This window comes from Ascaphus truei, chromosome 1, assembly GCF_040206685.1.
Source record: "Ascaphus truei isolate aAscTru1 chromosome 1, aAscTru1.hap1, whole genome shotgun sequence".
NCBI classification, from domain to species: domain Eukaryota; kingdom Metazoa; phylum Chordata; class Amphibia; order Anura; family Ascaphidae; genus Ascaphus; species Ascaphus truei.
Window position 1 is genome coordinate 464,269,848 of NC_134483.1, and position 12,481 is coordinate 464,282,328.

General features: G+C 46.7%; 1 protein-coding gene across 2 annotated transcripts in view; it reads left to right on the top strand.

Moving 5' to 3' along the window:
* LOC142463472 (uncharacterized) overlaps positions 1-12,481 on the top strand; it is a 233,811-nt gene that overhangs the window by 53,232 nt on the left and 168,098 nt on the right. For both annotated transcript variants that reach the window (XM_075566294.1, XM_075566301.1), the window contains exon 6: positions 10,417-10,579. In XM_075566294.1, coding sequence (XP_075422409.1) covers positions 10,417-10,579 — 163 coding nt within the window. The remainder of the gene's footprint in view (positions 1-10,416; positions 10,580-12,481) is intronic.

Here is a 12,481-nt window from a genome sequence, read left to right on the forward strand (position 1 = left end):
GATGTAGGCTGGGAGGGGGGATCCCGGGGTCCCCGGATGTAGGCCTGGGGGGGGGTGTAGGCCTGGGGGGGGGGGGTCCCCCCCGTGGCTGCTGCTGCCCAGGGCTGGAAGACCAGGTAGGCGCTTCCCCTCCGTCCCACGCTCCTTTGGCACCCGCGCGGGCAGGGTAATAGGAGCGGGGAAGAAGGGAAGCAGCCTGGCGGGAGGTAGAGGGAGGTAGAGGGAGGGGGGTGCGCGTGCGCACGCGCTGGAGGGGGGGGGGGGTTGGCAATGTTCCCGGCCACGTTTCCCATCGGGGAGGTTGGTGTGGCCCGTGCGGCTGTTCCCAGCATGGCTGCCTGACCCCCCCCTCCTGGCTGCAGCCTGGGCGCACGCGCGGCTTGCCACGTTTCCCATCGGGGAGGTTGGTGGCCGTGCGCCTGTCCGGCTGTTCCCCCGCTGGTCCCCGATCATCCCGCTAGCCCCCCCATCCTCGTGCTGACCCCCCCCATCCTCCCGCTGGCCCCCCGATCCTCGTGCTGGCCCCCCCATCCCCGCGCTGCCCCCCAATCCTCCCGCTGCCCCCCCCATCCTCCTGCTTGCCCCCCGATCCTCCCGCTGGCCCCCCCATCCCTGCGCTGACCCCCAATCCTCCCGCTGGCCCCCCCATCCTCCCGCTGGCCCCCCGATCCTACCGCAACTCCTGCCCGATCCCCTGGCATGTGGAGCAGCATGTGGAGGACAAGCAGGCCCTGGAGGAACAGGTAGGCCCCCTCCCTTCCAATGAATGTCTGTGGGTGTGTGAGTGTGGGTGGGTGTGAGTGTGTGTATTTGTGTGTCTGTGAGTGGGTGTGAGTGTGTGTCTGTGTGTGTGTTTGTGTGTGTGTGAGTGGGTGTGTGTGAGTGTCTGTGTGAGTGTCTGTGTCTGTGTGTGTGTGTCTGTGTGTGTGTATCTGTGTGTGTATCTGTGTGTGTATCTGTGTGTGTGTGTGTGTGTGTGTATCTGTGTGTGTGTGTATCTGTGTGTGTATCTGTGTGTGAGTGTATGTGTGTGTGAGTGTATGTGTGTGTGAGTGTATGTGTGTGTGAGTGTATGTGTGTGTGAGTGTATGTGTGTGTGAGTGTATGTGTCTGTGAGTGTATGTGTCTGTGAGTGTATGTGTCTGTGAGTGTATGTGTATGTGTCTGTGAGTGTATGTGTATGTGTCTGTGAGTGAGTGTTTGTGTGAGTGAGTGTTTGTGTTTGTGTGTGTGAGTGTTTGTGTGAGTGAGTGTTTGTGTGAGTGAGTGTTTGTGTGTCTGTGTGTGTCTGTGTGTGTTTGAGTCTGTGAGTGTGTCTGTGAGTGTTTGTGTGTGTCTGTGAGTGTTTGTGTGTGTCTGTGAGTGTTTGTGTGTGTCACCCTCTCCCGGTGTCACCCTCACCCAGTGTCACCCTCTCCCAGTGTCACCCTCTCCCGGTGTCACCCTCACCCTTTCCCTGTCGCCCTCTCCCTGTGTCACCCTCACCCTTTCCCTGTCTCCCTCTCCCTGTGTCTCCCTCTCCCTGTCGCCCTCACCCTCTCCCTGTCGCCCTCTCTGTCTTTGTCTCTCATTCTCTCTCGTTCTGTGTCTCTCTTTCTCTGTGTGTCTCTCTTTCTCTGTGTGTCTCATCTCTCTCTGTGTGTGTGTGTGTCTCTCTCCGTGTGTGTGTGTGTGTGTGTGTGTGTGTGTCTCTCTGTGTGTGTGTGTCTCTCTGTGTGTGTGTGTCTCTCTCTCTCTACCCATCCCTCTCTCTGTCTGTCTCTGTCTGTCTCTGTCTGTCTCTCGCTGTCTCTCTGTGTCTCTCTATCTGTGTCTCTCTCTCTGTGTCTCTCTCTCTCTGTGTCTCTCTCTCTGTGTCTCTCTCTCTCTCTGTGTCGCTCTCTCTGTGTCTCTCTCTCTGTGTCTCTCCCTCTCACACTCTGGATCTCTTATTTACCCTTTATATCTTAACTGCCCTATACTACACCGCAATAACCTATACTGCTTTCTTCCAGATCTGACTCAAGCTTCACACGGAAGACATCAGAACCCCCCCTAACCCAGAAGACAGGAAGGGAACACCCCCCCTCCAATGTAAAACATTGCGGGAATGAGGTACCTGGACATTGAGGGACTGCGGATCAGGTAAGATCCCAGCGGGATTGCTGCTTTAGATATTATGAAGCGGGGGCATCCAGACACTGGTTAAGGGGTTCAGGAAACTAGTCATTCACACCTGGCTTTTATTTCTAGATCCGACATTTACACACACACACTCACGTAACAAGGACTAATTGTAGTATAATGTAATACAATAAATTAATTTATGTCAAAAACGAAAGTTGTTCTGGCTAGGAATTTATTAAATGTATTTTATTTATATATTTTATTTTAAAGCGGGGTTGGGGGCGGGACTAGGGCAGGGTTAGGGGTGGGGTTGGGGTGGGACTAGGTGGCGAGTAGATTTTTTGGTTGGGCGAGTAGATTTTTGGGTGATTTGTCGAACACTGTGTATGTATGTATGTAAATTATCACCCAGCACACAGCACACAGCACTTTCACTGCATCAAGGGATTCTGGGGAATGACATGCAAATGAGCACACAGAGCCACTTTTTGCTTCAAAAACCATTTTTAACATTTTGGTTTTCTGGGTATGCACCTTAACCCTGGCTGTGCTCAAAGTTTTTACTTAGTTTTTCACACATGGCTTCTCGATTTTGGCTTTATTTTTGTTAAATAAATCATGACATATGTCATGTGTTGTTATTCATCTGAGGTTGTATTTACCTAATTTTTAGACCTGCTAAGGAACAGATGATGTTATTATGTCCTGATGTAAAAACCATAGAATTCAAAGAGGGTGTACTTTCTTTTTCACACAACTGTGTATAATATCTAAACAAAGGGATAGTTTTTCCCCCGCCTTGCCATTCCTGCCCTGAAACTTCCAATATCTTCACTCAATATGGTAAATCTATTTGGATGGGTCAGCTCAGAACTGACCTGCCTCTTCCTCTTCCCCCTGCTTCCCCTTCTAACTGTTACCCAGCTACCTACCTCACTCACAGCTCCATAATCTGCACCACTAGTCCCAGCCAGGGCCTGTTCAGTGAGCACTAAACTCCTTTAAAAATTGTCAATGTCCTTCAATATTGCAAGTTTCCCCTTCAGATCAGCAAACTGAGACTCTAATGAGACCACTTGTTCATATTTCTCACAGCGATATGCTCCCTGGAACATCTGCTCTAAGTGCACATACTGTACATGCGACAAGATGTGCATTGAGTGACATTTTCAATCCTGCTGATTGTTGCAACTATGGAGTTATAAGTGCTAACAATTTAAAGTACTTCAATATACTATACCTTGTTTCACCCCTTCCTTGTTCCAACTCCTGGTTCTAACTCCACACTTGATACAAACAGCACTATAAGTCCAGGAAGCAGTGTTTGGCAAGGGAGGCATCCCTTACCTGCCAGGCTCTGTTCCGGGTGCTGGTGCGCTCCCATATGTGTGGGTCACCGTCTGTCACAGTCCCCCAGTCAAACTGTGGTGATGTGGCTTTCTCCAGTGCAATGTAGCTTTCCTGCCTGGATATATAGCCCTTTAATTCTGGTCACATCTGTTCTTTGTTTTGTTGCTCAGGCTGTTGCAGGAACTGTATGCAGGCAAAAGCACAAAAAAATTCCCAGGCAGTCTCCGGGGCACCTTTGAAATGAAAGGGCCACATCTCATCCCACTTCTAACACCATATGTAGGAGGGAGGTTCAGACGTACACACAAGGAGACAGATTTGGGGAAATTTAAAACATGGCTTTATTCAGCCTGTCCCTTTAACAAGGCAAAGCATACAAAAAGATACCAAATAAACAAACACTTACACTGGCGACACACTTTATTCGAGCTCGGCTAGTCCCACGAATTCGGGTATACCCGGGTGTATTGAGGTTTGTTTTCTGCCCGAGTATATTGGGTTATTTTCCAGGCAGGGATTGAAGCATTTTATTCCCTCTGGCTGCAATACTGCACAGTATATACATATATACTGCATTACAATTCATGAATTTATGCCATCTGGTAGACACGCGAAGCATTGCAGCCTATTAAATCCTAATCATTATCATTTAACAGATCAGCCGCCCGTCAGCCAGGCATTAACCCAGGCTGGGAAGGCAAACGCAACGGGGCTTGTCAGAGGTGAGGAGCGGCGCATTCCAGGTATCTGCCAGGTACATACCAGGTATTTGCTCGAATAAAGTGTGTCGGTGCAGTAGCCCTGTGTAAGGGCTAATTCACTTCCCAGACCCTCTCTACAAGACTGGGAGGAGAAGCCCCTTACCAGTCTATGACCCAAAGTCTCAAAAGGTACCTCAATGCAGATTGCCTTTCATGTCAGTCTCCGGAGTCTGGATAGTTGTCTGCTTTGAGGTCCAGCCTCTGGCAGGGTCCTGCGTCCTCTTTGTCCAGGCATAGAGGTCTGGTCCCCTCGTGTCTTGCTGTCAGTACACATCCCTCCTGGGTGCTCAAGACTCCCTGGGTGCAGTTTCAGCAGGAGTTTTTTAAACCTGTTTGATTACCAGATGGAGACTGGTTAATTGTTGAGCTGCAATTATCCAACTCCCTGCTGGTTTCTCAGACCACTGAGACTTCCTATTGCATCCTCATTAAGACAGGGTTGCTTCCCTGTTACAGGTATCCTTTGGGTGTTGTGTTCCTTTTGATATGCTACTTCATGAGGGCCCTGTCAGAAATGAAATCCCACATTCATGTCTCAGTCAGTGAAAGCTCCTACATAAAACCCTCAACCCGTAGAGCTCAAGCAGCTTTCACCTGGATTTTTCACTGTTTCGTTCTAAAAGTATTTTTTTTTAAGTTGATGCTCTTTATTTGAAATGGCAACCCCAATCATGCAAATTGGAAATTGTCATCCTTTTGTTCCATGTTTAAATATGCATTAGAGAGAAATAAAAAAAGGAGACCACAGTGGAACTTTGAGACGAGCTGTCTAGTAGCTCTTTACGGCTCTAATTTATCCTTATTACTGAATTATCTTTGAAGAAAAAGAATAAGAACTGATTTTCAGCTCCGCTCAAGAGGCTGGCGCTTTTTTACCTCCTCATATTTTGAAATCATATATTTTTTAAGGGAGAATCTGAGACCATGGCTTCTCAATGAAGGTCAGAAATAAAGAAAAGGAAACAGATTTAACCCTAGATCTGGGTCAGCTGGTAGATGTGGAATCGCGAATCAACACCAAAGAAGCTGAACTGGCAACTGCATTGAGTGGGAAAAGAAATGCAGAAGGACAGCTTCAAGAGCTGAAAACTGAAATAGCTGGTCTTAAATGCTCTTTAAGTGATACCAGGAAACGGCAGGAGACTAGGATAGTAGAAAAAGATTCCGTACATCAGACAGAATTCAAAAGCAGGTATAGGTGACCAGCGCATCAGAAGCAGATTGAATCCTTTTCATAAAGTATAAGTCTCCGCTTGGACCATTCAATATATAGTGTATAAATACAGCATCCCTGGCAGGGGATAGGGGACTAGTACCTAGTGCTCACTAGCACACATGTGTAGTACAAATAATGTCCCTTATAAAGCTGGTAAGTATATAAACCCACAGGGGTAACTCACTGTTGGTGTTCCCAGGTCCACAGTGTGGTCCAAATGCGGTTCCAGACGGCATGCAGATCCACCAGAAGGATGGACAGAAAAATCACCCTGTGTTGATTTTTGAGCTCTCTAGGGATTTGGTTGGATCCATTTCAAGAATAAAGGATTAATTTTATTGTGAGCTTCCTCCAGTTTTTCTGGCAGTGCACTGCCCTTCTCTATTCTATTTTGGAATTCAAAAGCAAACGGACAGAGGCATTGCAAGACCTGAGCAAGGGTTACAAGGAACAGACATTTAGTGCTAAATTGGAGTCTGAAAAATTGAAGTTGGAGAAAGAGATTCCAAAACTAGATACGTTGGTCACAAAAGGAGACCACTGAAAGTGAACTCAATGCCTGTCACGGGATACCAGAGCTTTTAACACCAAAATACCCGGATCCTTTGATTGAGCAAAGCAAGAGATAAAATAAATTGTGATTTACAGTATTTACAGAATGAACATACACAGTTTGATTTACAATTACAACGAAAAATACACTTACTAGTTACGCTGTTAAGTCTGGTTACAGGATGAATCTTTCATTGCATGATAAGTCTTGTTACACGATGGAACTCCTTCTCGATGGGTTGCAGGGGGGGTTGGGCGCGGAGGTTACAGAGGCCCCGCGCTCTTCCCCAAGGCATTTAAATTAAATGCCGGGGGAGGCGTGAGGCACTGTAACTTCTCTTACCTGCTTTCAACCAGCTCTTCGATGATGCGTCACCATGTAAACGCGGCAGCAAATTACGCCGCAGGGTCATGTGACGTGTCACCATTGCAACGCGCATCAAATGACGCTACCCGGTGACGTCACATAACCCGTACCGTCATTTGATGCCAGGTTCTAGGACAGGGGGGCTGCGAGCGTTTGGGCTGCCAGGCAGTGGGGTGCAGCTCAGAAACTTTGCGCACCCCTGGACTAAAAGTTTCTGTAAAAGCCATTGAGTTTAAACTTTACAAATGAACAGGCTGAGCATAAATCACAGATCTAATCATTTCATATTCATATTTCATTAACACCTAGATAGAGCACGCATCCGCAAGATAAACACCTTGATAGAGCATGCATCCACAAGATAAACACCTAGGTAGAGCACGCACCCACAAGATAAACACCTAGGTAGAGCACGCACCCAAAAGATAAACACCTAGATAGAACACGCATGTAACAGGGGACTTATCCCTGTTCAGTAATGTGCCTTTAATCTAGCAATGTGGTGGTTAACTTCTGGTAGTTAATTACTAAACACCACCTGCCTGATTGAGATGGCTTACAAAAGCCTGTCTGTTCATACAGGAAGTGAGAACTCTTTAGCTGACACCTGAGCTGAACTTGGAGACACACTTGTTTTGAGCTCTGCCAAAGTTAGCAGAGCTGCTTTCAAGACACAAGGCCCAAATAAGACTTCTAAACCTGGATGCTGATTTTCTGTGCACGCTCAGTGCGGTTCCAGGAGAGCAGAGAAGCTTACTCTACAGCTGATAAACAGATAAGACTTTCATGATTAAGAGACTGCTTATACTGTATCTGCTTATTTTCATGCTATGTTTGGGGCTGGGGAGAAATGCTTGACTAGGGAGATGTGAATTGGTTGCATAGTGTTTCACTAGAATTACTCCCAAGTGAATGGAAGCTTTGTCCCCCCTCCTGTGTTTGGATAATTTTCCTGATGAAAAGGAACAGGCACAATAAAGCCTATTATAATTTCACGTTATAAAGCCTCCTAATTGCGTACCTCTGTGAACGTCCGTCCACAACGCACCCACAAGATAAACACCAAGGTAGAGCACGCATCCACAAGATAAACACCTGGATAGAGCACGCATCCACAAGATAAACACCTAGGTAGAACACGCACCCACAAGATAAACATCTAGATAGAGCACGCACCCACAAGATAAACACCCTGATAGAGCGCGCATCCACAAGATAAACACCCTGATAGAGCACGCATCCACAAGATAAACACCTAGATAGAGCACGCCTCCACAAGATAAACACCTAGATAGAGCACGCATCCACAAGATAAACACCTAGATAGAGCACGCACCCACAAGATAAACACCCTGATAGAGCACGCATCCACAAGATAAACACCTAGGTAGAGCACGCATCCGCAAGATAAACACCTAGATAGAGCACGCATCCACAAGATAAACACCTAGATAGAGCACGCATCCACAAGATAAACACCTAGATAGAGCACGCACCCACAAGATAAACACGCTGATAGAGCACGCATCCACAAGATAAACACCTAGATAGAGCACGCATCCACAAGATAAACACCTAGGTAGAACACGCACCCACAAGACAAACACCTAGGTAGAGCACGCACCCACAAGACAAACACCGAGGTAGAGCACGCATCCACAAGATAAACACCTAGGTAAAGCACGCACCCACAAGATAAACACCTAGGTAGAGCACGCACCCACAAGACAAACACCTAGGTAGAGCACGCACCCACAAGATAAACACCTAGGTAAAGCACGCACCCACAAGAGAAACACCTAGGTAGAGCACGCATCCACAAGATAAACACCTAGGTAGAACACACACCCACAAGACAAACACCTAGGTAGAGCACGCACCCACAAGACAAACACCTAGGTAGAACACACACCCACAAGACAAACACCTAGGTAGAGCACGCACCCACAAGACAAACACCTAGGTAGAGCACGCACCCACAAGATAAACACCTAGGTAGAGCACGCACCCACAAGACAAACACCTAGGTAGAGCACGCACCCACAAGATAAACACCTAGGTAGAACACACACCCACAAGACAAACACCTAGGTAGAGCACGCACCCACAAGACAAACACCTAGGTAGAGCACGCACCCACAAGAGAAACACCTAGGTAAAGCACGCACCCACAAGAGAAACACCTAGGTAGAGCACGCACCCACAAGACAAACACCCTGATAGAGCACGCACCCACAAGACAAACACCTAGGTAGAGCACGCATCCACAAGATAAACACCTAGATAGAACACGCATCCACAAGATAAACACCTAGCTAGAGGGACTTGTTCTCGTATACTAGAGCCTTAGTGTTGGCTAGAGAAATATACGTATACTCCAGGGGAACCTCACAGGACTGATAGGCAGGGGTTAACGTAGACATATCATTGGTGTCAGAGTAACCGGGCGTACAATCAGGGCTAGGGACCGTGGCAGCTTCTACGTTAGGGTGCAGTGATAGTGGGTCAGTTTGGTCATTTCCTGGAGAGGGAGATACGTCCCCAGGTTTAGCGACAGGACTGGCAGCACAGGGGGACTGCCAAGCGATAGCGTAGCTGGTGAGGAGAGGGTCCTTTTCCTTTATGCAAATGTCCAAAGTCAGGGATAGTACACAGAGTACTTTTTTTTTTGTGCATGAGCTAACATGAAGAGAGGGTCCTGTTGTACTAGGTGAATGTCCAATGATAAGGCCAAGGCATAGAGTGCATTTCGGGCGTTGGTAAGTTTGATAGGATTCACATTATCCCAGGTTAAAGGGGAACCAGGGGAGTAAACACAAGCGGCCAGAGACTGTTTTAAGTCCTTGAGGCAGTAAGCCTTACTAATGAGATCATTACGGCATCGGCGTTGCAAAGGGGTTAAACCTGCTAACATAAACGGATCTTCCATCCGAGGTAGTATTTCGCTGGGACAGGATTTCAGACAGAAACTTACCAACCCTCACCACAAGGCGGTCCGAGTTTGTGGGGCCGAGCATACTGTCACGGTTGTGCTCGCCACAAACCTGGGTCGGACCGTGTGGCTGAGGTGGGGTTGTAAAAGCACCGACCTTAGACCGCGCAGGCTGATCCGGATTGCGCAGTTCGTAGTCGTACGTAGCAGGGTCAGGACTGGAGAAGGCAGCATCGTCAGTGGACGAGCCAGGGTCAGAACTGGAGAAATCAGGGTAAACGTTGTTCAAGCAGGAGTTCGGCAACAGGTAGTCAGGAGTTCCCTGCTTCAGCTTAGGAGCGCGGGAGTGGACTCTGCGCGTGCGGCGACCATGGCCCATGGTACTGGTCTCAGGAAGTGATAGGTAGACCGGAGTGGGCACACCGCCTGGCAGCAGTGGTAGATCAGTGCTTCAGCGCAAGAGTCCTGAGCGGGCTGGAGAATCCTCCACTTCAGTGCAGGAACCAGGACACAGCCTCTGCAATAGAGAATGAGCAGCAGGCCCCAGGAACACTGGGGAAACCTTCGCTTCAGCACAGGAGACAGGAACAGACCGCTGCGTGAGACTAGCAGCCGGTCTCAGGAAACAGGGAGCTGAAGTCAACAAGGAGAGTACTCCGCTTCAGCACAGGAGACAGGAACAGAACTCTGCGTGAACTAGGGAATAGAACTAGAGAGATTAGAACACAACAGAGCCAAGCCATAGGGTTTGTGGCAGAACACTTGTGAAAACCAGGAAGGGTTATGCTCGGCCGAGAAGGATTTTGGGGGATGCAGTACTTAAAGGCCAGCGGGCCAATCCCCGTACGAGGGTGTGAAGGCACTGCTCCAATGAGTGAGTACAAGGCTAGGTTGCAGTGATAGCTTGCACAGCTGCAGTAGATACCAGAGGGAGTGTTCCAGGACAGCACAGGTCTGTGAGGCAAGGTAAGCAGTAAACTGAGGTGTGGATTCCTTCCAAGCACGCATTCCCAAAATAAACACCTAGCTAGAGCACGCATCCACAAGATAAACTCCGAATTCAAAATCATTGCTGCGGACATATTTCTTAATAGTATACTGATGTATCTATATGTTGCTTTTCTCTCTCCAGGTATGAAACAAAAACCTTGGTTATAAAACAAGGCCATTTGCCATATGAGTGCTATATAATACTTTCTGGAAGTTTAGAGGCCATCGCAGACGAAATTAATTCCAAAAAAAAAAGTGTATCAACCAATACATTATATGAAGTTGACGAAGGAGACTTCTTAGGGGTAAATATTTCTGTATTTTACCAATTACTTTTCCCAATGTGTAAAACTACTGTATAATTAAAAACCATTTTATAGATCTACTGTAAATAACATAATGATGGAACCTGCATAGTATGGAATACATTGAAAAAGAATTTTCATATTTACATGTATTATGGTTAACACTGAAAATTGTATTTAATTGTGATTATTTTTTACCTACAGTATTGCAGCAAGCAGCACTGTACACAATAGCGAGATATACCCTGAGTTCTTCTTGTGCAGTTCAAAGGCCTAGATTCACAAAAGGATGCTATACTTTAGCACGCCTTTTAAGCATTTGTGGATCTGGACCACAGGGAGGTTAGAGTTAATCTAAACATGTTTGCAACTGTATCAGTCTTTACAGCCTCCATGTTATCTTCCTTTTGGACATTTTCAGATATAAATAAACAGCGCTAGTATTTTAAATTCCAATGATTAATTAGGCAATATGGTGTACCCTGTCAGAGAAAGTTATGTGATCTATAGCATGATATACAACGACGACCATTCCCTTACGAAGCTCCATCTGGAGAGAAACGCATAATGCGTAGTGACGCGCTGACGTCACGTAAGGTGGTGAAGGCTGATCCATTATGCTGGTTACTGATGGCTCTCCTGCTATTTCCAGATGCCAATAGCTACTTTGTAACAAATCATACAGCTGCTCTATTTGTACCATGTAGGAGGCAGATTCGGTTGTTGCGATCCTTGGGCTACTTTGCTATTCACCGTGGGTTGAGCTAAAATTAGGCAGCCTGTTAGAGCTGCGCTGTGCATCTCACAGCTTTTATAAGCAGCTGTTCATGCAATACTAGTATTTCAAACTTCGAGGTGGCAAATAGATAAACATTGTGCAGTTCTGCAGATTGCTAGTCTATGCAATCAGCCCTCATTATAGGCAGGTAAGCAAGCACTGCTGCCATTTCATCATTGGGGGGTTAACTGTAGGTAGCCAGTTAGAGCTGCGCTGTGCTCCACACAGCTTGATCACCTCACACCCTCATTTACAGCTCAGCAACCCCTGTTATTCTGCAGTTCCTGACCTATTAAAGTGCTATTGTGGCGTTCTGCTATTTGTGAAGCTTGCTTATTGTTAAAGCTGCCTAATTATACAACAGTCTTAGAACAAACCATCTGATATCAATCGGTGATGGTTATGAGCTTACCACAAACATAGCAGATATCAATCACTGGTTGTACAGTATTATTTTACCTTCTGATTGCTGTGTATGATGGTAATATGAGTACTACTACACCCAGTTAAGGTTTTATGGGTAGACACCATTATTCAATCCCTCACACTTAGAGATTCATCTCTCCCAGCAGACAACTACTCAGAGAGCAATACCACCTGTGATTTTATTTATTAGTATTATTCACTATATACCACCTATTTCACTCAGCATGTGTAGTTATTATTTGTAAATATGATTAAATGCTAAGTTTTAGCCTAGGTGTGCACCAATAAATGTACTTTCTTTAGATGACTCGCTTATTCTTAGTCGGCTAATCATCCACCTAATATTCATGATCTATATCATGCCAACTCTCACTAATTTTCCGTGTCACACTGATTTGGGGTCGGTTTCACAGATCTTTAGCAATAAGAGGTCACTAGACTTCAATGGATACAAATCTCACTTATTTTGGACCTTGGCACTCACCATTTTTGGTATACCTAAATCTGCAATATCTATAGTTATTTTGGATTATTTTAAACCTTTTTGCTGTCGGGAGGTCGGTATCCCTCAAGTGCCACTGGATTTCTGGAATCACAACCACGTGATCGCCTGGCTAGTGATTTACGTGGTCACGGCTGAGCTCCTGGTGACATGAATGGAAGCAGAATGTCCTCACATTTACTTCTCCAGTGAAGCA